A 26,966-nucleotide genomic window follows, 5' to 3' on the forward strand; every position below is an offset into this window, starting at 1 on the left:
GTTGCAGCCCTAATAATAACATAACTTGTTAAACTCCAAGGGGAATTTCAGTATCAAAACAATGATAGGGAAAAAAAAGAGAAAATACAGTGGAAAAAAAAAAGTTTACGTGAACTCATTTATGAAACGTTTCTATATTTAACTGCACATGATCCTGGTTTGCGTACTTATACAAACATGCAGGTTTGATTTACTGAATTCAGGTGCAATTATTTACCAGTGCTGGTCTCAGCGACCGTTGGATTGGCCTGCTGGGGGCTCAGATGTTCACGCACCATCTTCTGCAGTGAGCGCATAAACACCGAAATGAGGCGATCGATGTAACTAGGATTGTAACTGCAGGCTGACTTGAGAATCATCAGCGTTCCTGGAAGACAAACAATAAGCCAATCTGAGCAAATTATACTCACACTATGGAATACAGACAAAAGACAAATACAGGCGTACGTCTAACATGTTCATTTCTTTACTCAGCTTGATTTTGATTGGAACACAACAGTTCCATGGTATCCCAAAGGAAAGGAAGGCGTGAGTATGTTTAATTAAGCCCCCACTCCTCCCACCTTCTTCATTGCTTAATTAACCCCCATCCCCCTTCTTCACCGCTACTGCTGCCTGGAGCTAATGCTGGACTGTCAGCCTCCCTGGCCAAACGGATACATTACTACACTAGCTCTTTGACATAAAGAGACCAAAGGCATTTTATTGACCACAATGTGCTAGTTCGGGGAAATGTGACACATAGCTCATGGCTTTTTGGCCTCAGTATTCAGAAAGCTAAGGGAAATAAAAGGAGAATATAAGTGCTATTTATCAGATATGCATGGGTTTTACCAACCATATCTCTTGACATCTGCATGGTGAAAAATAATCACGCAGGGCGGGGAATGACAGAGCAATAACGTTACAGTGTACAATCTTTGCCAAACAGCTGGATTGTGGGCTTCATTTAAAGTCTCCAGATGTTAGCCAATCATCTTCCATTTTTACGACTCACTAATAGGTTTAATGGCTTTGACTGAGAAGTTGCTTCATTTTGGAGGTGAAAAATAATTCAAAATTACATTTGCATGTATATATACACACACACAAGAGAAGTCAATGAGAGTCATTCGTACCAAAAAGCTGCGTGGGGTTGGTATTGCTTGTGGCTTTTTCATAGTTGGTAAGTCCCTCATAGATGACCTTGCTCACGGCTGCATACAAAGAGTCCAGCTCCTCATACTTTGATGCTACGTTGGATGTGCCTGGAATGAGATGAAAGAAGGTGCAATTTTTTATTTTCAACATTAAATCCGAAGCTGCACTTTAACATACAGTGTAGGAATGTAAGAGGTGGTGGCTTACTGGGTTCAGTAGGAAAGATGCTCATAAGGCGAGAGAGGAGAGAGTGAACAGCACGCAAAACTTTGGTGTTGCCGCACGTCATACAAGAAGCAATGGCTCTTTGGAGTGGCTTGAAGTGGGCCAGGATAGCTGGTGACTGTAGCACAGTTAACAGGAAACAGAGAATCTCCAATCCAGTGCAAATGTTGGAGATGTTAGCCTGGGCTGGCTGCTCCTGAAAAGACAATGTGTATGTTTAGAACTACAATAAATGGGCTCAAGCATTGAGACAACTTAAAAAAAATGGTGTGGAAGACTGACTTGACCTGGCCACATAGTGCTCTAGCATAATTGTGAACACGACCTTTTTATCTAACATCAACGACCTCTGACAGCACAAATCAGAAGAATGAGACAAAAAAGGTGCTCCTTTGTCTACAGATAGTCACTACATTCCCCTCACCACCATCCTCAATCAACAAGCTCATCATAGATATCATGTCAGTTGTACAATATGTATGAAGAAGTCATTGTGTTTAATTTTCTTAGTATGTAATTTTTTCAATATATATTGTATTCTTTATATTCTATCAATAAATTATACTGTAAATAGTTCATAAAATATTTGCAGAAGACTGCATGAAGGCTGATCACCATGCCATTGTTTCCATCCCCAGGCCAGGCATCCAAGTGCTTTTGTCCATTAGTATCACTAATTATCCTCTTAAAGACAAAATCAAGGCAACTCCAAAATCAATAATGTGAGCACAGAGGTATCACACTCAAAAAAGAAACAAGCCACTCTGATTTGTATTAAACCAAAGATCGATGCCACACATACAGGCCTAATTTTGTCTAAATTGTAATCAAGGTCCACAAAGATGACAAGGCCAAGAGGATAATCTGACAGATCCATGGCACTAATCTTGACTAATGAACAAGGTGACCTCAGTGATAAGGCTCCGGGTAGAAATTAGGGCGGCATTGATCCTGTGCCGTATAACTAAAAACAGAGTATCTTTGGACATGCACACAGGGAATATGGACATTTATAATTGTGTACATGGCTTTCCCCTCTGCCTTCTTATCTTACCCCCTTACTGTCCTCCAATTGCTGGCACGCCAATGCAATGAGATAGTAAAAGCTAATCTGATGTAGGCCATTAACCTGATGGACATGACATGCACATTCCCCCGAGAGACAAAAACCAGCGTATTGTCTGAATAAGACCGACACAGACCCTTGTTTGTCACACCAACCGCATGAAATCTGGAAGGGATAGTTGGCAGGTATGGATCCTGCACAAGGAGGGGGGGGGGCTTATGCAATGATACCCACAGGAGTACAAAGAAAATATGGGATAACGCTGGGGGTATGGTGATAACTTTGTCTTGTCTGTGGCTGCGAATCAGACTAGAGAGATGAGCAGAGACAGAGCCGAGCGACAGATAAAGGTGACAAAGTGAAAACAGAGGCTGAGATGATGACAGGAGAAGGTTGCGGCGAGGGACCGAAAAGAAAATGGTGGGGAAAAACGCAGAGGCACACAGGCCAGCAATATAGCAGGCACAGATAGTGCTTGAGACGAAAAGGGTGGGGAGTTGAAAAACAAGTCACAGGCCAACACAGAGAGACTCTAGTTATCTCACCAGTGATTATTTAGTCATTATAGCATTTGGTGCCTCACTTCATGTAAAACTGATAAACAACGGACTCATGTATTTATGTAGGCACCAAGACAGTGCCCAAGCTAAATTAAATCAATAATCACAATGGCGTTTTGTTTGCTTTTTTTTTGTTTTTTTACCTATTATCATGCAGCCCTACTTTGACTCCCATTTTGGGGGCCAACCTGAAGAATCTCACTGAAAACAAATGTCCTCTCTTAAAAAAAAAAAGACAGTCTTAGCCATGTTTCAACCAAGTAGAAAATTCTGTTCTATTTACAACAAGATAAAAAAACATGGAAGACATATTTTGACGCTCTATTTTAGCACAGTCGGTAGCCCAATTAATTGCAACTTTTGATAGTGAAAAAGTTAAATAGTAAAGACTGGTGGAAAGTTCACAATCCAATTAAGTAAAGGACAAAATAAAGCATAACCCTTCTCACCACAGTCAAGAGCAGTCTTTCAAACCACTGTAGCTTGAGTTCGGCGCTAGGCCACATGTCAGGCCTGAGGGCTGTCTTCATCAGACTAACACAGCGGCGAGACAGCAGCTCCCCAGGAGAACCGGCCACGTTGGTGCTGTCATTCACCTAGGTGGAGGAAAGGGTTGGGACACTTATCATCGGCACTGACAAGGAGTATTCATCTTCCAATATCACTATGACTTCTACGAGAGGAGGGAAATCACAGGTCAAGGAGACGGAAGACCGCCGCTATTAGGCCCCATTTCACTCATGTGACAAGAAGTGTGACAATGGTATAGTCACTACCTCACTATAGAAACTATCATTCAACCAGCATGCTCGTTCAAGGCCAAACACTGATAATGAAACCCTGCCAGCTATAAAACCTTGTGTACTCCTACTTGATCATTATCACTCAGATTCTTTCCTGCCATGTTCAATTTAGTATCACAATGCTGTGTTATTAAGCGACAAAGAATGGAGAAATTGTCTCTTTATAAAGACTTCATAAAGTATAGTTAAGTGCGTTGGTAACACAAAAGACCTACAAGAAATGGAAATTAGGAAGAAAGCACAAGTCAACTTAAAATTAATTACAAGCAAGCATTTTCTTTAGCACTCTATATAGTATGTGTTTGATTCGGAGGTGTTACCTGGCATGCAATCCGGATGAGGAAATTGACCACAGTGTCCGTATGTTGTTTGTCAACAGGTTTAGTGAGCATAGTCTCTGTGCCTGACATAGACTGACCTCGACCAAACACCTAAAAACAAACAATAACAGTTGTCTTTTCACACCGGAAGACTGGGAGGTGAATATCTTGCAACAGAATTTTGGAAAAACGCTTTGTGCACAACCAAACTTCACCGAAGATCAAACAAAAATGATTGATGATTAGTTTATGATTATGATAGGTGTTACAGGCTGACAATTTGACCTTTCCATAGTCAGCGTTTAAGAGTGCTACAAAAACCTGTTTATTTTAGAAACAGAGCAGGTCTCGTTGGGTTTTATGTAACCTGACTTCTTTATTTACTCTTATAGTTTCTATTGTGTATCCATATTTTGTTTTTCTCTTTTTAATCAACCGTTTAATCTTTTTCCATCTATCCATTGTCTTTCGCTCATTCAAGGTTGGGTTGCGGGACAGTAGCTTACGCAGGGAAGCCAGGACTTCCCTCTCCCCAGCCTCTTCATCCAGCTTTTCCAAGTGGATCCCGAGAAATTTCGAGGCTAGCTGCAAGACAGTCTCTTCCTGGGTCATCCCCAGGTGGGACATGCCCTCAACACCTCCCCTGAGAGCCATCTACGAGGCATCCCAAATAAGATGCCCGAACCATTTCATCTAGCTCCTCTCAATTCGGAGCAGGAGCAGCTCTATTCTGAGCCCGTCCTGGTTGATTGTGCTTCTTATCCACTTTCTAAAGAAGAGCCTAGACACCATGCCGAGAAAACTCATTCCGACCTCTTGCATTCGGGATCATCTTCATTCAGTAACAATCCACAGCTTGCGATCAAGGAGCTTTTTAACCACCTTGGTGACCACAAATCCAGAGACAGGAGAGCGCAACTCAGAGATCCCAGACTCAGCTTTGTCATGGGAAGGCCTGTCAATCCAATTGAGGATGACTTTGAAATATTTTCCCCACTGACTTAGAATGTCCCAAAATCAGCAGCGGCCCATCTTCACTATACACAAAAATGATCGGGCACTGCTTCCCCTTTCAGAGATACTTGTTGGCCGACCAGGCCTGAGTTTTTGCCTCAGCGAGCACCAAGGGTTCCAACCAACCCTAAACCTTTGACTCGACATGGCTAGTCTGTACCAAGCAGCTGCATCAGGAGTCTCACAGGCTAAAAAGGCCTGATAGGACTTCTTCAATCAGCCGGGAAAGACTACATCACACATTCGAAATGGATGAATGGCACTTAGCACTTATATATATAAAAAAAAAAAAAATACACTACTAAAGAAAGGTTGATTGTTCAATGATATTTTGTGTATGTGACAGAAATTGCCCTTGGAATAGCTAGCCAGAACTCCTTAGATTTGACACTTCACAATAAAAAAATGGTGCGTTTGAGATTGAAAACTCAGAGAGAAAACAAAAGATGATAGAAATGATGCTGTCACCTCTTGACAAGTTTGGTCTTACAGAGATGGTCTTTTATCAAACTATTTTGCAATCATTTTAAAACTACAGCTCAAGGGCAACCACAGCTTGAAGTGATTGCTAATTTTGGAGGGGGCAACAACAAGTAATGGAATCTAAATTAGCTCACAGTAGAAGCCGTTCCCGCTGCTGTACGGAATCTTTTAGCATCTTGTGCAGGAGTGGCACCATCTGCAGAGAGTCCTCCCTTCACGGCGCCACTGGTACCTTCACCACTGGACCCTACATCAGTCTCGGAATCAGGCTGGCAGGACCAGATACCAGAGATAGACGTGTTATGGTTCACAGAAAATTGTGTTGAAAAAAAAAAAAAGTTCCAGGTGACATATGAGCATTTCCATGTGTGCGTGAACGCACCAATTGGTCTTTGATTCTTTGCAGCTCCCACTTGATAACCACCTCGGCTAGGTCCACAGCCAGTTTCCTATGCTCAATGGTCACAGTGGGGGTGAAACCCAGACGTTGCATTGCACTGATCATGTGCTGCACCAGGTGGTGACGCACAGGGTAGTACACCTATGGAGGCAACAACAGTAAATACTTTATGATATTAGGATTGCAAAATTTGGGAATTTTCAAAGTTGGAAACTTTCCACGAGATATAATGTGGATTTATTTAAATCAATTGGAATAAACCAGGAATTTACGAAATGACAAGTTAGCTGTTAATAGGGACTTAAACACAGTTCGAGAAAATCTAGTTTGCATTATCGTGATGAAATCAAACAGATTTCACGCAAGTACACCTGAATATAGAGGGCGGCTGAAACAATCCACGTACCCGCTGTCATGACGCCACAGCCGCCAGTTTGAAAACCACTGCTTTAACTCAACATTTATGTCTCTGTTCTTCAAATGAAACTTGAATGTTCAATAAAATATTTAAAACTACATTCTACTCACAAATCTGGCGGAAACATGTTTGTTAGCAGCATTAGTAAACTAAAACATTAATATCCTGCACAATGCTTTACTTTCACACACAAGTGACACGGATTCAGATTTTAGAAGTATACCACAGACACTGAGTTAAACTGGTTGCACAATCACTGAGAGACCGAGTCAGAAGTCACATCCACTTAGTTACAAGGACATGACACACAACACTGAAGCATCACACTGGAGGCTCACTTAGCTTCCTCGCAAGGCAAACTGGGACTCTCAAGCATGCAGACAAAAGAGTGAGAGATGAGATGTCTATCAGGGGTCTGCTGCTAGTGACAAAGAATATTAAAGCTTCACACTTTGAGGGTAATTATACTCGATGGAGCAGGACTTCAACGCCCCTTAATGACAGAGAGGCTAAGCCCTGTCCATCACGTGTGCACATACACAGATGTGCACACACATACGCACTTTCATTATCTCCCCTAGTGCAATTATGCTGATGTGATTACATTAGATTAGTCATCTGGGCCAATGAGAGCAACCTGTCAGTGAGATAGAGAAGAAATCTGAGGGAAATGTCAGTTCTGTGTAGAAACACTCATTCATTGAACTGGTGAAGCCAGAAACATAAATGAAGAGGCATCAAGTGTTGATCAGGTTTTAAGAGGAGTGCAAACACACAGGTCAATGGGGCTTTTCTGGTGTTATTTCAGAGGTCATGTTTCTGAATACATTTGCTTTAAGATGATTACAGCCAGCAGACAGTTGCCGCAGGGGAGCAGAGTACCATCGTCGCGGCCAGTGTCAATAACTTCCATCGATATGGTGTGAGCTCAGAGAGTGGGTTTTAAAAGTATGATAATGATGTGATTTATATGCTGACAAGCAACCACCAAATCTTATCTTATCAAGTGCTCGCATTAGAAATCAAATAAAGAACCAATGAATGTAAAGCAGAGGTGCTTATTTCTCCAGCACTGGTCCAAATAATGCAGAATAATAAAATTACAGTGATTTTGTGCTTTTAGTATCGACTCACCCGGAAGTGCTGGACTATTAGGTGCAGTATGTGTACCAGCTGCGGTACCGTGTGGCCCTCCTCCACTATGATTTTACGTGTCCAGTGGGTCAGCATTTGGTGGCCATCCTCCATGCGGGCGGGCACAGCTGGAGTAAGGATAGCCATTGCCTGGCGGACAATGGCACGGGCCTCCATGGTGTGGGCCTTTAAGAGGCTGTGGAAGACCTTAAGGAGGAACACATATTCATCCTGGTAACACAATGCAAGTAATGGTGGGAAAGTCGAGCACCAATCATCCAAACAAATGCACTTACACAACTAAAAAGTAAAAAACCTAAATGTTTGAACAGTTCCTGCTTACTGTCCTGAAATAGAGAATAGAGTGACAGTTCCAGTGCTGCTGCAAAGAAAATATAAAATGGCTTCTAGACTACTGCCAAGATGCCCTGCATCACCTCAAGAGCTGCACCTATGGGTAACATGAGAATTTTAACAACGATACCACTAATCGATCTACAATATTAACAATATTCTTCTGAGTACTTGTTCTGTTTTCAGGAAAAACAAAACTAAAATGGTTTCATTTTTTTCAATATATTAACTTGTCTCACAACTGCAACATGAATGCAGACATTCACCCAATGAAAACACATGGAAAAAGTGGCTGGGAAATGTAAAGACACGACATAATACAACCGTCCCTCTCCAGGCAAGACCAATTAAAATCAAGAATAATAGTTACATTAGCATAACCGTTACGGTTACTCATGCCTGGAGATTGAGATGCAATGATAATTTGTTGTGTAAACACTCAGAGGAAATGGTAGTTTAGGAACACAGCCAACCTATTACCTGAAAAATCGAAATAATAAAACACTATGGGTTAAATGGGGATGAGACATTTTTGTACTACGAATCATATTGTAATATAATTGCACAGCACACATGGGTAAAGGAAGGAACCAGAAGCCAAATAAAAACTGCAACTGTGCACTCCATTTCCTCTCCCCCTTACCTGTAGGACAATCTTCTTATGAATGGCAAACTTTGCAATTATGTGTGCCAATAGTAGGTGTCCGCTGTATTTACAGGCAGGGTCCACACAGGCTTTAGGCAATAGGCACGGCCATGCGAAGGTCATGAGGCGCCGCAACTTGCTGTTGCGGGACTTGTTGTTGTCATGAATGTGATGGGGCGCATGCTCCACCAACAAGGTGGAGAACTGCAGTAAGCATATTCTTAAAGAGTCCAGCAGGTCAGCTTGTTTCTCAGGATCCAGAACCTTAGAGAGACATTGCATTTTTTTAAGACACTACACTGACATTTGGACTAGTATTAAATAAGCCATCCTAATTTAACACCAGTTGTCCCCCTTTCATCAGACTACATGTAAATCACCTTTTATCCAAATATGAATTTACTTTAATTGCCTTTTGGCTCCAACATCCATCCGCATGAGTCTTTTGGATAAGAGCTGACCAAAGAGTTGTCAGGGGAAATTAGCATTAAAACTCCACAGAAAAAATCATGAGCAGCCAAAATAGGGCAGGTGTTAGTCAGTGATGGAATCTACCACAGCACAAAAAATATGCTGACCTTTAACATGGCCACAACATGACATTTACACTGGAATTGTAGTCTGGTCTGATGAATGAAATTGTATCACAGGAGGGAGCGAAGACAAAGACAGATGGAAAGGCTAAAAATCACAATCATGAAATGTGTGGTAGCTCAGGAAAAAGTAGAGAGAGAGCTGTACAGGACTGGATGCTGAGGCAATATGGATGTGGGCTGAAGAGACACATTATGGGAGGAAATGCATCTAGTAATGAAATCCAAGACACAACGCTGTCAACTAATGAGCAACGGGTGAAAGGGGTGGGAGAGCAAGTGTGCTGGGGCCGGGGGGGTACTGTATATGTGAAGAAAATCAATGCATGGGGGCAGCTCAGTGAACATGTACCTTTGTGATGAAGACGCTGGTAATGCTTTCTGGATTGTCTCCTTCAGGATTCGGCGGGCCAAGCAACTGCTCTCCTTCACCCTTTTCAAAGCTGTACAGGAAGGCTGGATTCAGAATGTGCTGCAGCACCTTACAATCAGGAAAATAAATAAATTTTTTTAGGCTCAGACCCCAAAATGTGTGATTTCACTGATCACATCCCAAAGAAGAGAGGCAGAATTAATCAGTAAAAATGCGATGTACGTCTATAAAGGCATTGTAGAACAGATTTGGCATTATCTGAGTTCTCTAAAGCATAATCTCCAAAATTTGAGGAATTTTGCATACTAAAACTACATAATTAAGTAGCTGGGGAAATAAAATACTGCATGTGGACAGTTGTACGAGGCAATTGTGACCAATAAGGAGAGTAATAAAATACATGGCATTTAAACAATAATGCTTGCTTATCTAAGTCTCTTAATTAAAACACCAACAGCAATTACTGCTTCACAACTCTCAATATAAAAAGAAGTGTAAGACCTCCAATTTCATATTGGCCACACTTGAAAATATAAACCCCATTGGCATGCCCATCTCTGGCTGTGAGGCATTAAAAATATATAAAAATAACCCAACAAATTGTGGAGAAGTGCAGAAATCTGTACAGATTGATGCCCATGGAGGCAGAGGCTTGATTAGCCTGTGAAATGCAAAAGATGTTGCCCACAATAAAGCCAAAAACTGCATGTATCAAAGAAGCTACTATCTGTTAATGAGCCTTCCTATTCAATCCGTCATTGAGGAGTACGGGGCGACATTAGTGAAGAACGATCTACGGTAGCATATGTTCCCCCTCCTCTATTAGGTCATTACTCGCACACATTCTGCACAGTGTAAAGGCTACCGTGATGGATTCAAATGCAGATGCACAACAAGCGGCTTGGAATGAAGATGCCGAGAAAATGTAATGCACGCCAGTCTGTTCTCCAGCCTCATCTGTCCCCATCATTTCTCAGCTTCTCTGACATCAATCACTGTACCATCATAGCATATTTCTGTGGCATAATTAGATGAAGCCAGTGAGTCTGTGCATATAAACACACACGGAAGCTTGTTGTGCATGAAGTCTAGTTCTTATTCTGCATCTCCATGTGTTACATGTAATTCCCATCCTCAAAGGTTTGTGCCCGAGTGTGTGCTACGCATATGGCAAAATATGTACAAACCTCAATGAAGTTTAGGGGTGGTGTAATACAGAACATAATTATTTACAAATCATTTTCAACCGATAAGGATTTGAATACACATCAAAAGACAAGCCTTCAAAAACAAAGGGCGCATTGGAGCTACCTTTTCGTTGAAAACAAAACTAAAAGTGTTCCATCTAATAAAATGGGATAGAGAATGAAAATGGACTAGGCCTGCTTAAACGTTCATCATTTGATATACATATTGACTATTTCCTGCATTTTAATTAACATTTTTTTTCCATTGTTGAATAGTCAATGCTGTGGAGGTAGGGCCATTCCACAATATTGCAGGGGTTCACTGTAATTTACATCCTGGAGGAAATATGTCAGGTAGTGTCAAAAACATCAGTGTCAGTTATTTCATTACAGCACTACTGGTCAAGTATGAAAACACATTAAGGTATTTCTGGCTTTTGATGTCACTCCAGCGCTCAACTAACTGACAGGTTTAAAACAAACAACAAAAAAAACAAGGAAAAGAATAGCAACGATAAAGACCAGTGAATCAGTACGATTTACAGCACAAAAAGGTTACAAAGTGACACCGTGATCATAATACTGCAGTTCAACTGTAATCAAACCTTCCTTGCACAGCATGTTCAGAAACAAAACCCCAATGCAGCGTACTGTGAAACAAGCACTGTGTGCTTCATCAACTTCATGCTCTCTTTTGTTTGCATGTCTGGCTGAGTTATAAACCCTGGTTTTGGGAGTTTAAAAAAAACATTTCTATAAAGTCTGCATGGCAAAAAACAAGTAAGTGGAGCAGCAGTAGTTATCTGCAGGATAGGAGTCTTTGAATCATGTGATTCATTGCTGTAGTACACTGTCCCTTTTGATAAGCATGCTTCTGTTTTCATTTGTCTGCAAATCAAATATTCATGCAATTGCTTATGACGCTCCACAAAAACCTGAGTTTATACCCAACATTTGGGCATTTGAACACACATACTATGGCAATAATTCAAATGTCAGCTGATGTCACACTTGCTTTCATTTTCTTGATTATTGACGATAACGCGTGCAAAGTATTCAAACTGAATGGAGCCTTCTTCAATCATCTACATAAGATTGATGGCGAGGCACGATATACCCAAGACTGACTGGTCATCACTGGTCAATGGCAGTGCACACTGACATTGGCACATATGGAAAATTTTGAGTCTTTCATGAACTTAACATATGGCTTTGGAATGTGTGAATAACACAAAACACATACAAGCATGGGAAGAACACACACACTCCACACAGGAACGCCGGAACCTGTATTAAAACCCATAACCTCCATCCGTACAATCCGTGCAATCCACTTATCCATCACATATAACCATTCCTAATTTGGTTTGGTGATTTAGTACATGTAGTAAACAGATACTGTCCTCCAGCCACTATTTGCTCAATGGAAAGGGGTTCCCCTTCGGGCTATGTCTCCAAAATGTTTGGTGAAAATGGAGGTGATCCTGTTTACTCACAAAGAAAAGTGATGTTGCATAACCTCTGGTAGAAGCAGGTGTCATGGAAGAGTTGCTAGCTTCGCAAACTAAGAGATAAAACTAATTAGACAAGCAGGTAATACACAGCAATTACCCATGTGTGGTGTATGTACAGATCTATGTTTGCCAAACAGTTATTTGGTTCCAGAGTTCTTGGGCACACCTTTCCCACTAACCCGCTTTTGCTTTAGCACAAAGCTGAACCTTCTCTCTGCCAGCATCAGTGCCTGTTACAGATGCTCAAGCTGTGTGTGCGTCAGTGTGTGCGTCTGTGTGTGCGTGCGTGCGCGTGGGCGGATGAGTCCGATTTTCAAAGGCGGTCTGAATGATAGTAATGCTTGCAGCGGCATGTCAGGTAGAGCGAACACAGCCATTGTTCTGTTGTGCCTCTGAGTGTCTCAAAGCAGAATAAAAATAAAATGACCTTTGTGACTATCAAAGAACTTCTCCCACAAAAGAGACAAAGTTCCCACTGCGCAGGTATTTAAACAGCGAGAACAAAGCATGTCAGTTGAGGTGGCAAACTCATAATTCATGCCTTATAATTTATGATACATTATTCACTGTAAGGGTGGAAAGAACAGCGAAAAAAAGATGGTTTCAAGCTTCCACCAAACCAAATTATTATTCAAACTTTTCCCCCTGACATATTGTGGATACACCTCATGTATTATAGTCCATTATTCATGAATTCCACAGATGACAAAACTAAAGTGAGAAACAATTTTTGGTTGAGTCAGAGCAACCCTATAGGTCAGATATTTCAATCGCTTCTGTATCATACTTTTCAATTATCTTGTGAGGATAACCAGTACACAAAACAGATGGCTGTTTTACAAAATCAATTGGGTCATTTTTGTCACTTGGGATGTTTTCTGAAGGTTTAGCTCTAAATAAGGAAGACTGAAGTTAACAGCCACCATTTTCACATTAATTCTGAAGCCTGATTAACAGAAATGTCAAAAGCATTGAGAAGTGTTTCACCCTCAGCAGGATTGCATGCATGAATTGACTTTCCAGCTTTGGGTGGAAGGGAACATACCTTGGCTTTGAGCTCGTCGTTGAAGTGTGGGTCGTTGAACTCCACAAAGCGGAAAAACAGCGCACGCTTCTGAACGATGGAGTAGTTCCTGGGAATTTCCTCCTCCATGTATTCTTTCAGGAAGGTCATGTTGCACAAGAAGCGACCGGTGAAGGCCCGCAGCAACTGGAACAACAACTCTATCTCCGAGTAGTTGCGCCTTTTGGATGGGACACCAGGTCATGAAGGTCAGCGCATCAGTAGCGTTAAGTCTCAAGTCATAACTTTTAAGTCCTCTTGGCTAACATTGTAGCTCGGGCAATGCACTCAAAACTACAGATGTGGACAAAGTATAGGCATTGGGCCGCGTAGAGCCTGTTCCATTCTTTAAACTTACATTACCGAGAGTCCTATAATATTTGTTCCATTCATTTAGGCATCACTATCCCTAAATTATATTGATTAAAATGTACTTATCTATATGTATTTCATTCATCTATCTCAATATAACTGGTTAATTTCTTTATTGTAAATAATGAAACTAAAACATTTAAAAAGGAGTTTTCTGCCTGGCAATGAAATTGTCCAAATTTGGTAGATTTCACGTTTTATTAACAAATTGATACTAGTGGTACTTTATCTTCCATCCAAAATCAAATCCATCCATTTTCTTCACCGCTTGTCCTCACTTGGGTCGCAGGCATGCTGGAGCTTATCCCAGCTATAATAATGTAAAGTTTAAGACAGCTTTCTTTCTTTAACTTTACAAGATTTAATAACAAATTCCCATTTTTTTCACATTACCAGAAAAATAGTAGTTTTGGATACATTGGGGTCCAACCTGACAGTGATGATAGACAAATTTCACAAATTTCCATGTATTTAATTCAATAATTGGTTATTACAGTACTGTATTGATAAAATAAATGAATTTATTGTAAACAAGAATAACAGTAAATTAACCACTGCATTTGTATAGCAGATTTAACATTTCTTGTATTTTTATTAAATTTAGTTAAATTAGTACAATTATTTTTTAATTAGAATAATCAGTATTTTCAATATCATTTTAACTACTGTACAAATTTGAACGAACTATCAGCACGGGGATGTAACTGTTTGAATCATTGACCTCACAACTTTGAGGACTGGGGTTCAAATCCTGGCCCCACCTGTGTGTAGTTTGCACGTTCTCCCCGTGCGAATTTTCACCGGGCACTCTGGTTTCCTCCCATATCCCAAAAACATGGAGTAATTGCAGACTGTAAATTGCCCGTGGGTGTGATTTTGAGTGCGACTGTTCTCTGTCTCCACGTGCCCTGCGATTGGCTGTCAACCAATTAAGGGTATACCCCGCTTCCTGCCCGATGACAGCTAGGATTGGCTCCAGCACTCCCGTGACCCTCGTAAGGATAAGCAGCTCAGAAAATGGATGGTTGGATATGAGCGAACCATTTTATTACTATTATTAATTTTTTAACAACTACAAACTGATCCGGCCCATCTGTCAGTTTTGAAATCACACGTACCCCTTGAGCACCAACGTTTGCCCACCCCTGCTCTCACTGGACAGTTAATTTAAAATTCAATGTACATACTTGCAGTAGCTAAGAAGACAGTAAGCGAGAAGTTTAGGCTCTTTCCAGTTGGTGGCAGCCATGTTGTCTTTACGATGTCTCTCTTGGAAGGCCTCGCTGACCCACACTCGCCTAAGCTGATTTACCAGCGAATGCTGCCCTGCTAGCCATCCTTCATCATTCTTCACAATGATACTGATGATCTAAATAGGATAAAGGAAAAAAAAAAAAAAAAAAATCACACACTTATATTTTGTTTTCATGGCATTAATAGAAACGTCCATACTTTAATGGCTTGAAACTGTAGGTCTAATCTGGCTGTGGTGGTGGAGGGAGATCCAGGGCGGACTGTCGCAGTGGTGCCAGCAGGAACCAGCAAGGTGACAAAGCGATTGGGATTGGAGGCCAGTACGTCTCTTAGTGGCTTGGCATCTTTGTGTTTCAAAAAACTCTGGATATGGAAACATACACATTGTGTAACATCAGTAGATCTGATTGATGCTCTGTTCAAGTTTGCCACTAAATCGAATACTAAGGATGGGAAAATCCAATGGCTTCTTCATTATACCCATTACTGAGGGAAGCTAAAAAGGTATCTCTAAATTACTGAGGGAAGCTAAAAAGGTATCTCTAACAGCAAAGGTGTCTGAGAACACCACAAGGAACAACTGCCTAAAGTCTGACCATGAACATGCGGCTCCACTGAGGGTCGTTAAGAGTAGCCTCCATCATGAACAGTTCCACTGTCTGAGAGGGGTGGCGAGTCAGGAATTTAATCAAAGGCTCTCTGAATGGACTGCCGGCCTGGGTGGTAGAAACAGTGCATTTAGAGGGAGATGAGAAAGAACAGGGGGGGAAAAACATTCAATATTTTTATAAGTCATTACAGACTAGGAAGAACAATAAGAATGTCTTGAAACTTGATGAGGTGTGGGTCAAAGTATGACTCTGAGTCTTTAAATTAGCAGGAGTCATGAACTATTTTTTTTCATTTTCAATTAAAATTAGTAGTGTATTTATTATTTTAAATTCATTTTGAATTATTGTTTAGTCAATTTAATGTAACAGAAAATATTGGGAAAAAGATCAATTTTAAATGAATTTTATTAATTTAAGTTAAACAATCAAGAAAATAAAATAAAAACATGAAAAGACTAGATTAATTTATTTCACATTCTCCGTCAAAATCTTACTTCTATGAGCATCGCACGCTCTGTCTTCATGACCACCTCCAGCAGAGGTTTAACTAGTGTCTGAGGTGCAGCGGGGATCAGATGGAAAAGGTTAATGATGGCAGAACAGATCTTCATCTCCTACAAAACAGTCAAAGAAAAAAACAAAAAGGCAGAGGGGAGTAAATCAAAGTCTTGGGTAGATGCAGAATTTGTTTTAGACGAGAAGCCACTGTAAAAAAAAAAAAAAAAAAAAAACAAGGATGAATTTTAGTCAAATGAAAAACGCATTCTGTGTCAGTTAGTAAAATAACTGACACAAAGAAAGACACTCAAATGAGTTACTGAATTACAAAGCCACAGCAGACAAACACTAAGAATTCTGGTGTATTTATTCTTTCAAACCACTGTTAAAACGACATCTTGCGAGGTGCAGTTGTCAGTAGGGAATTAGAGGCTCTCAAAAAGATCAAAATGTGAGAAGGGCTGACATGACAGTGTCTGGAGACAATCACAAACAAATGAACACAAGACTACAGGGCAATTTCACTAGCACCACTATCACAACATTTGCTGAAGTAAGCTTCAAAACGTCACCAACAGAGGGCGCAATACCGGGTTACTTCTCACCTCAAAGCCCTCCAATGCAGGCTGTACCAGAATGGGAGACAATGATCAGAGTCAGCAGAGTGGTATGCGTGAATTTGTGTGTGGCTGAGATTTGTCTGTCTTTGCTCCACAAGGAAAGTGAGCAGATAAGACAGGATGGTAGTGAAATGAATGGGTGGGCAGCGACAACCTTTGTGTGCGACCTCGGGAGCTACTTTACGTCAGTGGAGCACACAAACTTCAACCCACCACATTTGGAGATAAAGGGTCACAAATTAAGGTATTTCATCCTCATGTCAAAAAGTCAATTGGACAGGCTCTTTTTAGATCCTGTTCATTCTCCTCAGTTTTGCACCATCCTTCTGTTGTTGTCGTTATCAGGCTTGGCTAATTGACCACATGACCCCGTGCTTTGCTGCGACTCCCAGCTCACTGTCAACTGGCGTACGACAAGGAGTTGGGTTAAGGAAGAAAAAAGGGGCCAATTTGCATGTAATTATGCAAAGCATTAGAAATCGGGAAGTCGCAACTCATGAAATGAAAGCTTGAAATGGTTTTACTTCCATAAGGGAGGCGACTGTTTTTCCCCGTTATACTCTCACCTTTCCTTTGCCGTTCCAAGGTTATCTGTCACAACGATAATGAGGAGACGCAGCGCTGGGCCTACCACTGCCAGACCGGCGCCTAATTAATCATTGATTGTAATATGGCCACTCACAACCCATCGAGGAAGAGCCCACACTGAAGATGTGTTGACTACGTACACGCAATTTAAGCTTTGCAGCATTTCATCTGTTTGGTTTAGACAGATCACATGACATCTGCATTGACTTGTTGCTTCCGCACTGGATTCAAATTAAATCTCAACTGAGGTACGTCAACATGTCAGTGTGATTGAAGCATCGCGTCTGCACAATTTTTCAGATCTTGAGTTAATGACTTCTTTAACATGTATACTCACACTTCCATCGCTGCGCTGGCCTCCCTTGTGCGTTATTACCACCACCTCCATCCACTTCCGCAGGTGTTGCTGAGAGACAAAGAAAAAAAACTGACAATGTAGGAGAGCAAAAAAAAAAAAACGTACATGCATGGATGCACACCATCTTGCTCAATAAAGGGAAAAGAAATATAAATCCATACTGAAAAAGCTTGATGAAATTACACATGGAAGTGCTCTATTCTGTAATGTCACTGCTGTCAAATGATTTAAGTATTTATAGTGCTTTTAAAGCAACAATTTGTAGTAACTTGACCTTAAGGCTACAAAGTGAAAATCATTTCGATGGTGCACTGGCTTTTATTAAGGAAAGGAGCATCTCTGTCTTCGTCATGACAGCCGCCAGATCATCTTCTGTACTTAGCAGTTGTTATTACTTGGGGAACAGTGCAGGCAACAATCGTATTGGCTGCTTTGAGCTCCATGTACAATTTTTCTGCACACTAAAATGATAAGATATTCTTTTAATGATCCCCAGAGGGAAATTCAAGTTTTAGAGCAGCGCACAGTTCCTGTAACATCTGAATAAAGAATAACAACAAATACAATAAAAATGCGTAGTAAGAAACAGATGACTTCGTTAAGCATAAAATGGCATGTGAGTTTTCTGAGGTGTAGGTAATTTAAAAAATATAAAACAGAGCAGTGGGGAAAAACAGGCATTGGGTCTACAACTATATAATAAATGTTTATTTTTAAAAAAGCAACAGATACATGATGAAAATGGAAGCCTGGCTTACCATCATTTGATCACAGAACTTGTCATTAAAGGAGTTGGGAAAGAGGCGAGTGACAGAGGTCAGACGGTTGACCACATTCAGGGTAAGGCTGCGGTAGTCACCCAGCATCATAAGCAGAGGCCGCATGTGAGTGTGGATCTGGTCCACCTCAATGGTGGCACCCTCAAGGAACTATAAAATAAGAGGGTGAAATGTATCGTTTCAACATGTTTCACTAACTTCATATGACTGTATGTAGTGAAACTATTAAATGGGTGTTATTTGATGCTCCCTCTATAAATCCTTTCTCCTTAACACCGGACCTAGCCTTGCCAGGTTCTGTAACCTGGTCAAATTCTAACTACACACTGCAGACGGCTGGGAGAGAAAAGGACACTTAGATATGGGTAGGGCCAGTTCAAAACAACCACACATTGCAACATTGATGCCAACACACGCACAAACACACACACACACAAAGGAAAGATGCATGCAAGCCACATTCATTTTCCTCTCAGTGGAGAGAACAAACACTCCATCCTGTATTGATCGGGCCGCAGCAATGCTCATTAGTGCTATCAGGACAAAGAAAGAGAAAGGGAGGAATCATAAGATAAAGAGTGATGACGGTAAAGAAAGAAAATGAAGGACACGGAAATTGAAGGAGAAAAGGGACAAAGAGCATCTAGGGGGAATAGATTGGGGTCTTCATGGTATGGATCATTTGATAAACAGGGATATGGCTAGTTCAGTCAGTCTGATGAAGCATGGAAAAGTTCAGATAGTTTAATGAATGATCTGTGCAGTTGAAAATGACATGAGTGAGGCAGCCAATGAACAGAAAAAGAAGCCTACAAGAACCACTGAGATTCAGGAAACACTTACTCAAAACTATATACATTGATTTAAAAACACTCCTAAGAGCTCAAGGGCAGTGTTGAATTCTAGTTTAGAGGAATATTGTGCGTGACCGTCTCAAGGTTTTTACTTAAAAGTGGGTTTATATTCAATAAGGTTGAAAGACTAAAATAATTAATATCCTGACCTTCCTCATGCATGCCTCCCCTGCTTCCTGAAGCTCACTGTTGGTTGAATTGAGGGCCTTGAACAGGGCGGCAATGATTTTCTCTCTGGACTGTGGCAAATAGTTGCAGGCTGCCAGAGCATCTAAAAACACATAACAGAAATTCTACACATTCATAAGGTTGTCTGGACAACTCACAGGGTGCATAAGAAAGGCTTTACAAGGAAATAGAGATTGACTGACGACATTTTTTTTAGTAGCAGACTATAATGTGATGAAAGTCGAATTAAAGTCAAATAATTAATAATGACTGATATTTTTTAGCACAGTTCAGCATTCCACAAATTACAAATTAGTTTTATGTGAAGACATTTCGACTGACCAAATACAAACAAAGAAAATCAAATGATAGAAGATACAACACACCACTACATTGAAATTAGTGGGAGCAAGTTTTACACATTAACGAGTTGACTGGTCAAATGTTGTGTTTCATAGTGCTGGAAAGTTAACTCATCAACTAAGAGCTTCAACTCCTACTAGGAACAGATGACATGACTCACTGAGGGCAGCGATGCGCAGGGGCACCAAGGAGGGGAGGCTCTTATAACACGGCAACTTCATCAGCGCAGCATCATCCGCCTCACACAAGTTCAGCAGCTGAAGACAGAACAACAAAAGGTCAGACTTCCTCCGGTAGAGAAACATGCACTTGTGGTGTTGAAGTGCTCTGGATTACAGGAGCATCCTCCTCCCCCAAAAAGTGAATTCCAGTGCAAATGTGTGTCAAATGTCAAGTAGTGTGATATCATACATGGATACAAATGACTGTATGAATATAGTGCTGCATGTTACACACCTCTGTATAGAAGACCTTGTGCTCCATGACATTGAGGTCCATAGTGAATAGGCGGGGCTGTAAAGTAGTGCAGAAGGTGTTGCCTTCCATCAAGCCAATCTGAGCATTTGCAGGCTGGTGGCGCAAAAGATGTTTCTTGGGGGGCACCATATCTTGCAATACCTAATGACAAATATCAGCAAGGAAGCAATCACTTGATGTAGATTAAAATAAATTGTCTTTATCAGGATTTGTCTCAAGAGTCATTAAATAGAATCATCCCCTACCTCTTTGTGTGGTTCCATTATGACAGTGACACTCTTGCCAGTGACCTGGGCCAGCACCTGCAGGGAGTGCATGGCCTGCTTTCTGACAGTGGAGTTTGGGGAGGTCACTTCGCGGACGAGGTCATGTGTTACCATGTGGAAAGATTTGTCTTGGGCGGTTAGAAGTTCTTCTGTTTTTTCTTCATCCTTCAATGGTGTGGCGCAGCGCACCAACAACTGCTCCAGGGTGGTTTTTGCCATGGCTACAGCTCCATTTGACACCTAAGTTAAAAAAGGCTAATTCATAAGGTTAAGCTATTGAGTAGCTACTACTACCACGAAGAGCTTGCTAAATTAAAGCACTAAACAGGGGTTGTCCGGGCACCAAAGCATTTATTTATTTTTCACCAAAAAATATTTCAGCTCACCTCTCCTGTGAGGTCCATCATGACAAACAGCAGGGCCTTGAGAAAGGTGAGTTGGTTTTGTAAAACCCAAATGAGAGGTAACCTCTCCATCAGGAACTTGATGGACACTACACCACCGAGCTTGGCATACCAAGCCTGCTCGTAGCAGCAGGCACACAGACGTTCCACGATGTAGGAGAACAAGGGAAGCTGACATGCCTGTATATTGAAATAGATAGCAAGGATGAACATATCTCACTGTATTTACAGCTGGACAATTTATTTGTCAGGATGATTTCTTCTAAATTTATTTTTTAGCGGAATCCGTAATTCAAAGCACTTCCTCGCTGTTGGGCACTGCTTAGAAGATTCGTAGAACATGGTTGGGAACAACGGGGAGCTAGTTTTACAAGGCAGTCAGTGTTGCCAAATTAGCAATATAGTAGCTATGGTTATTTTGATATTTTCAACCGACATTTTTTCAAAAGGAATCATTTTTATATTATCTTTCAATTTAAAAAAAAAAAATCGAGGAAGTTGATGGTAGTAAAACACCAGATCAAAGTAGATTGAAAAAGAACACAAATAGCATTTTGCTGTTTCAAAGCATCTTTTGCATCCAGAGAAATAAAGCAACTCACAGATCAGGAAAAATAAACAAAAACACTTTTTTTTTTTCTATAATGTCCATTGTCATTTGCTGTTGATATACGCAAAGGGGAAACAAATGAAATCCAATTAAAAATAACGAAATTGGATTTTTATAAAAATAAAAGAAAATAATTAGTAAATCAATTATTTATTTTGACACGATGTTACCTGGCACTAAATGTAAAGTCAAATTACATTTATTTATTTGGATGTGCTGTCACATGCACTCACCCTCTCCTTAGAGCCAAGGATGATGCTGGCCACATCAAAGATGACGGCCAGGGCCACCTCTCCGATCTTACACAGTTCCTTCTCCTCATAGGCCATGCAGATAGCTATAGCATCGATCAGAACCAATGGATCCATGCCCTTTGACCCGTTCTCTTCACTGTGGAACATGGCTGTGCTTGGCTGACTGCCAAGCTGGTAGCACGGTAGCAAGAATGGACCTGCGGGAAAAGAAATCAACAAACAGATTTTTAATCGTAAAACTGAATGGCTGAGTAAACAATAGCTTTATTGTGCAATTGGGCCCAAATCCCATATTTGATCTGATATGATTTGATATTTGATTGTCTCACCACACTGCTGAGCCACAGCAACCATAGTGTAGTGGCGAATCAAGCTGGCTACAAAAGGTAGCGCGCTGGGCCTCAGGTCTTTTATCACGGCAGACATGAACGCTCCAGTCAAGGCCTGTTCAAAAGTTCTGCGGGCTGGTGTGTCCTGTGCCTTGTAGCGATGAGAGATAATAACATTGGGGATCCACTTCTCTGTGAAGCTGGGGGGGGAAGAGAATGAGTTTGCTAGTAGACAGCAAATAAAGGGACCGCTACAGAGAAAAAGCTCTTACAACCAACAATGGCAAGCAACCGAGTACGTACAAATACTTTGTCACTGTACTTAAACATATTTTTTTTAAAGACAACTGTACTTGAGTATTCACATTACCACATACCTGACATTTGAGAATAGATATCTGAAATTCATACTCAGTACTTTGTCAAAATAGGCTTGTTACCTTTGTCATCCTCCACAAATGAAAACACGGTAAAAAGAGAAATACAAAGAGGTACTGTCATGTCAAATGCAGTTGCAATCTTGGGAGAATTATATAGCAGAAAAAAAATTAGGAACAAAAAGTACATAACGAAGGTGAACCAGTGAATATGAATGACGATAATGCAACTGGTTCAATTAAGAAATTATACATCCTTGGCCATATTTAGGAGATTTTTTTATGTTGTTTGCGACGAATGTGTCATTTTGTGCCAACTTGAAAAACATGAGCTTCTACATTTTCCTCTGTGAGATGGTTTTGCTTGAAGGCAGGACAGTTCACCCCTGATTATTCTGTCATGATTTAGCTGCCAGAAAGCTCAATGTTTTTTTTCTTTCCCAGAACAAGGTCTATGCATGTTACTAAAAGGAAAACTACTGGAGTTATCAAAATAAGCATTGGATATAACTGAGGAAAACTATAATTACAACTTCTACTTGAGCATATTTCAGTTTATGCATTTTTATTTTTAAGAAAGGAAGGGACTTAAATCATGACTTCTGCTTCATTTTTCAAAACAATAACTGTATTTTTACCAACTCTGCTGATTAGCCTATTCCCAGTTTGCATCTTGACTTCCTAAATTTACTGCTATTCAGTTTCCATATTGATTAAGTTAAGGATGCTGACAATTTACAACTTGAGAATTGCTTTTTTTAAATCAAGTTTAATCAGGACTTTCTTAAATGTCTGATTATTTCCATAAACCTTTGCCAGTAAATGGATTATTTGCAGCTTGATTTTGTTTAGGAAAAGTGGACACTAATATTAACCCCATCTTTGGTAAAAAGGTTTTGACTTGGAGTTTGTCCTTCATTTTGTAATTCTTCAGTGGCTCTGCTGGTGTCCCTGTTGATATTTATTTACAACTGCTGGTGGCAACTGGACTGCAGTGTTATTGAGCAGCTGTTTTCTCCTTTCTTGAGCTTGTGTTTTATAATGCCACACGCTGGGGGTAGACTTAATGGATCGCATCATCTAATTATTGCTATTTAAAAGGCTTCAATTTGTGGTGAGGAGGGGAGGGAGCAGGTGAGGAAACTGGAGTGTGACGAAAGTAGAGGAAGAAGAGTGTCATGGTGGGCAGGGTGAAGACTGGCCAGGCTGTCGGAATGTCAGATCAATTGGCCTTTTGTCATTCATGGAGCTGCCATGCCGATGTTACTGTGGACTCAGAGAGGCTATATTTAAACTCATCTAAAGATAGAGGGAAAATGTGAGCGGTGCACAAGTGAAAGAAGAAAAACAATCTTTCATGAGGGAGGACAAATCAAGATGTCTGACAGTCAAGGCAGCAGTGGCAGTCCCACTAATCATAACTGACACACTCCGGCAGAACCGTGCACACATGCACCCAGACACACTTGTCTTTGCGCGTGAGCGTATGTGTGTTCTTAATGAAAGGAGAGTGAAAGGGCCAGGGTGCAGCATAAACAGACAGAAAAAAGTCAATTAGCCATTGCCGGGGATCAATTACGGTAATGCGACTAACCCATTCCCACAAGCACACCTTTTATCCTTTCCTGTATGTGGGCTCACAGTATGGTTTTCTGCCTCAAACCAAATCCTGCTATAGAGTTGGGATCTACTTGAATGTAATTAGCACCCCCCTCCCTTCTCACTGGATTGATGTGGCAGTGTGTGGTGAGGAAGTGTGCGACTGAAGGAGCAGTGAAGACGGTTAAGAGAGGAGGTTAAAAACCACAATGACTCCAACTCATGAATATATTTCTTACAATACTTCCCCCAGATCAGGGCCAGACACTACATTTGCTATCTCAAAATGCACATCCACACTCTGGTGTTGTGTACCATCTCACAAAGAAACAGTTGCTTACTTGGGATGAGAAAGAAGCTGGTACAGAGCGTGTTTGTTATCATCCAAACTGGTCATGGCCACCAAGAAACACTTAATGACCTCCCATGCCTGTCGTCTGTAGTACGGCTCTGTGTTGGCACTCTTCAGACAGTCAAGGGCTGTCTCTATTGCCTAGAGGAATACAGCACACAGATCTTGAGAAAACTATAAAATCTAAAAATTAAATAAGAATAAGACAATATTGATATAATAACCAAAACTAAAAACTTGATTAAAAAAAAGCAATTCTCAAGTTGGAAATTGTCAACACCCTTAACTTAGTCAATATGGAAACTGAATTTCAACCCGACGTTAACATTTGTGATTGTGACATAGCAGAGTTCACAATATGGTTTGGCAATTTAAAACTGGAATGAATGCCACTTGGAAGAAAGGCGAAGATAAAAGACAAAAAACGTGAATAGCCCATGTAAATTAAGATTGCGTTACTGAATTATAGACCTGTTCATAGACCGAGAGTTTGTAGAAAGTCTGCATTTGGCCTGAATATATGAAGATCGTTAGAGAGAATAAGACGTTAATGAGAGTAAATAATCTCGTCATAGTGGACCACACTAGACTAATGATTACTGATTGGGGTTGAAGTTCTGGGGGAGATTAACATTTTTCTATAAATTACCAGAAGCACACACACACAGGACTAGAAACGCATATCTAACTAAAAATGCTCACTCCTGTAGAAATGGTAAAAATGTATGGTAGAAATGGTCCGACCTTCTCCATTGGCAACTGTATTGAGGCTTTGCAGTCAGTGAACTCAGCCTTGATGCTGGGCCCTTGAACTTCAGTCACCACATAGTGCAGTCTCTGCGACTCCTTGAGCATCTTCCGGTTGCTGCCACCAAACTTTCCTAAGACACGGTAGGCTACATGGGAGATGCTCTCAGCAGGGTTTCTGAGGGTACGCCACAAAGCCTTGGACACCAAGCACAGAGAACATATCGAAGTGTCAAAAGCTCTGTCGATGTTAATACGAAATGGTTGGCTTCCATTCCATAAAATTGAAATGATCATTCTATTCTTCATTTTTGTGCAATTAAAACACACATAATTTAGTCTGTGCAGAATAAAGAGTGAAAGACTGAAACCAGCACCTTACTAAGCAGCTTGCGAAGAACTGCTCCACTTTTTAAAACTTCCTACCTGCATGAGCTCTGCCCTGACAGGCTGGATATGGTCATAGAGAAAGTCTGGCTGCAGGTTGTCCACACATAGCTCCAAGGTACGAAGTCCTTGGCTCACCAGAGTCTGAGAGCCATTGAGGGCTGACACCAGTGGATCCATTAGCATGGGCAAGTATGGCAGCAAAGAGCTCAGACGCACAGGAACTGTCAAACACAACTCCACAAAGAGATCCTTCATGTGCTGCTTGTGAAGGCCACTCTGCAACATGTTCAGACCTAATGGTACGAAAAGTGGGCAGAGGAAAGAGGGAAAATGTGGCTTAGGCTATGTGGAAAAGTAGAAGGAAACACACCGCCCCATCAGGGAACTGAGTTATACCTTGCAGCAGATTGGGCAGAAGAGGCAGAAACTCTTGGTAAAGTAGATCATGGCTTCCTCCACCAATGGAGCGGAAGAGGGCCCGAAGGAACAGGAAGTAGTTGTAAGGTTCCTTGGCTGACTGGGCCAGTTCCATTGAGCTGTTTACTATCTTGTGGAGATGTGGCTAAGGAAAAAGTTGCGGTTTTAACACTCGTGTGTAACTAAATAAAAAAATAACCCAAGTGTGTTAACTCACCTTAAGCATTTGTTCATTCTCAGCAGCAAATAGCGAAACTGATCCAAAAACCAGTTTGAAGAGCTTGAGGTAGAGATTGGAGAGCTCAACATTTGAGCCCATCTCTGGCAGTCTTTCAAGAAGGTACTCCACTAAGATGGTGGCAAATAGAGCTGATGTTGACAAGTTGGCCAGGAATGAGTTTGCCACAATCTGAGGAATACAGAGGAGAAATTAAAACCATAGATTACACAAAATGTTTTTTCTATGGTTGCTGTGTGTACCTGTAGCGCATAGTTCTTGGAGATCCTCTCCACCATGTATGGGACAGTAGTTTGAAAAATCTCCTTGAACGTAAGGGGGTTCATCATAGTGAAGACCCCAGCAAAGTGCTCTAGAACCTCCTTTTCCTCCTTCATCCGGACAGCCTGGCAGTTGGCCACTCTAATGTACGCTTGCTGGTTATTGGCAACCTGAACCTAATCATAAAAACATAACAACCTTCAAATCAGAGATGTTACACCAATTGCATTGATTTTAAGATCACATTTTTTATCTCTTCTTTTGCTCCTGAGTTGAACAACTTTCACTTCAGCAGTTGTCTTGGGGTACCTGATAGATGTCCAAAGCCTGCATGGCATATTTCACCAACTTTATGTAAATCTGTGTTTCCTTTGGCTGGAGCTGCTTGTTAGGGATGAACTGTGCCTCTGTTGGAAAATGAACCGAAAAATTAATACAGTAGATTCCTAATTATTTACAATTTATCACAGTTGTCCAAGCTTGATTT

At 40.9% G+C, this 26,966-nt stretch overlaps 1 protein-coding gene across 2 annotated transcripts in view; it reads right to left on the reverse strand.

The window, feature by feature from the left end:
- The window catches only part of trrap (transformation/transcription domain-associated protein), a 74,168-nt gene that overhangs the window by 38,708 nt on the left and 8,494 nt on the right, over positions 1-26,966 (reverse strand). For both annotated transcript variants that reach the window (XM_061810095.1, XM_061810094.1), the window contains exons 16-46: positions 26,789-26,886; positions 26,461-26,655; positions 26,198-26,389; positions 25,960-26,125; positions 25,600-25,856; positions 25,171-25,371; positions 24,416-24,567; positions 22,099-22,298; positions 21,749-21,966; positions 20,888-21,085; positions 20,481-20,741; positions 20,215-20,376; positions 19,919-20,015; positions 19,377-19,498; positions 18,353-18,523; positions 17,574-17,642; positions 16,025-16,144; positions 15,516-15,635; positions 15,118-15,282; positions 14,853-15,034; positions 13,276-13,474; positions 9,509-9,637; positions 8,561-8,827; positions 7,564-7,770; positions 5,994-6,152; positions 5,746-5,880; positions 4,115-4,225; positions 3,441-3,587; positions 1,348-1,561; positions 1,119-1,247; positions 218-367 (exon numbers count right to left, since the gene is read on the reverse strand). In XM_061810095.1, the coding sequence (XP_061666079.1) occupies positions 218-367; positions 1,119-1,247; positions 1,348-1,561; positions 3,441-3,587; positions 4,115-4,225; positions 5,746-5,880; positions 5,994-6,152; positions 7,564-7,770; positions 8,561-8,827; positions 9,509-9,637; positions 13,276-13,474; positions 14,853-15,034; positions 15,118-15,282; positions 15,516-15,635; positions 16,025-16,144; positions 17,574-17,642; positions 18,353-18,523; positions 19,377-19,498; positions 19,919-20,015; positions 20,215-20,376; positions 20,481-20,741; positions 20,888-21,085; positions 21,749-21,966; positions 22,099-22,298; positions 24,416-24,567; positions 25,171-25,371; positions 25,600-25,856; positions 25,960-26,125; positions 26,198-26,389; positions 26,461-26,655; positions 26,789-26,886 (5,193 nt within the window). The remainder of the gene's footprint in view (positions 1-217; positions 368-1,118; positions 1,248-1,347; positions 1,562-3,440; positions 3,588-4,114; positions 4,226-5,745; positions 5,881-5,993; positions 6,153-7,563; positions 7,771-8,560; positions 8,828-9,508; positions 9,638-13,275; positions 13,475-14,852; positions 15,035-15,117; positions 15,283-15,515; positions 15,636-16,024; positions 16,145-17,573; positions 17,643-18,352; positions 18,524-19,376; positions 19,499-19,918; positions 20,016-20,214; positions 20,377-20,480; positions 20,742-20,887; positions 21,086-21,748; positions 21,967-22,098; positions 22,299-24,415; positions 24,568-25,170; positions 25,372-25,599; positions 25,857-25,959; positions 26,126-26,197; positions 26,390-26,460; positions 26,656-26,788; positions 26,887-26,966) is intronic.

The sequence above is a fragment of the Syngnathoides biaculeatus genome, chromosome 22 (genome assembly GCF_019802595.1).
Source record: "Syngnathoides biaculeatus isolate LvHL_M chromosome 22, ASM1980259v1, whole genome shotgun sequence".
Taxonomy (NCBI): domain Eukaryota; kingdom Metazoa; phylum Chordata; class Actinopteri; order Syngnathiformes; family Syngnathidae; genus Syngnathoides; species Syngnathoides biaculeatus.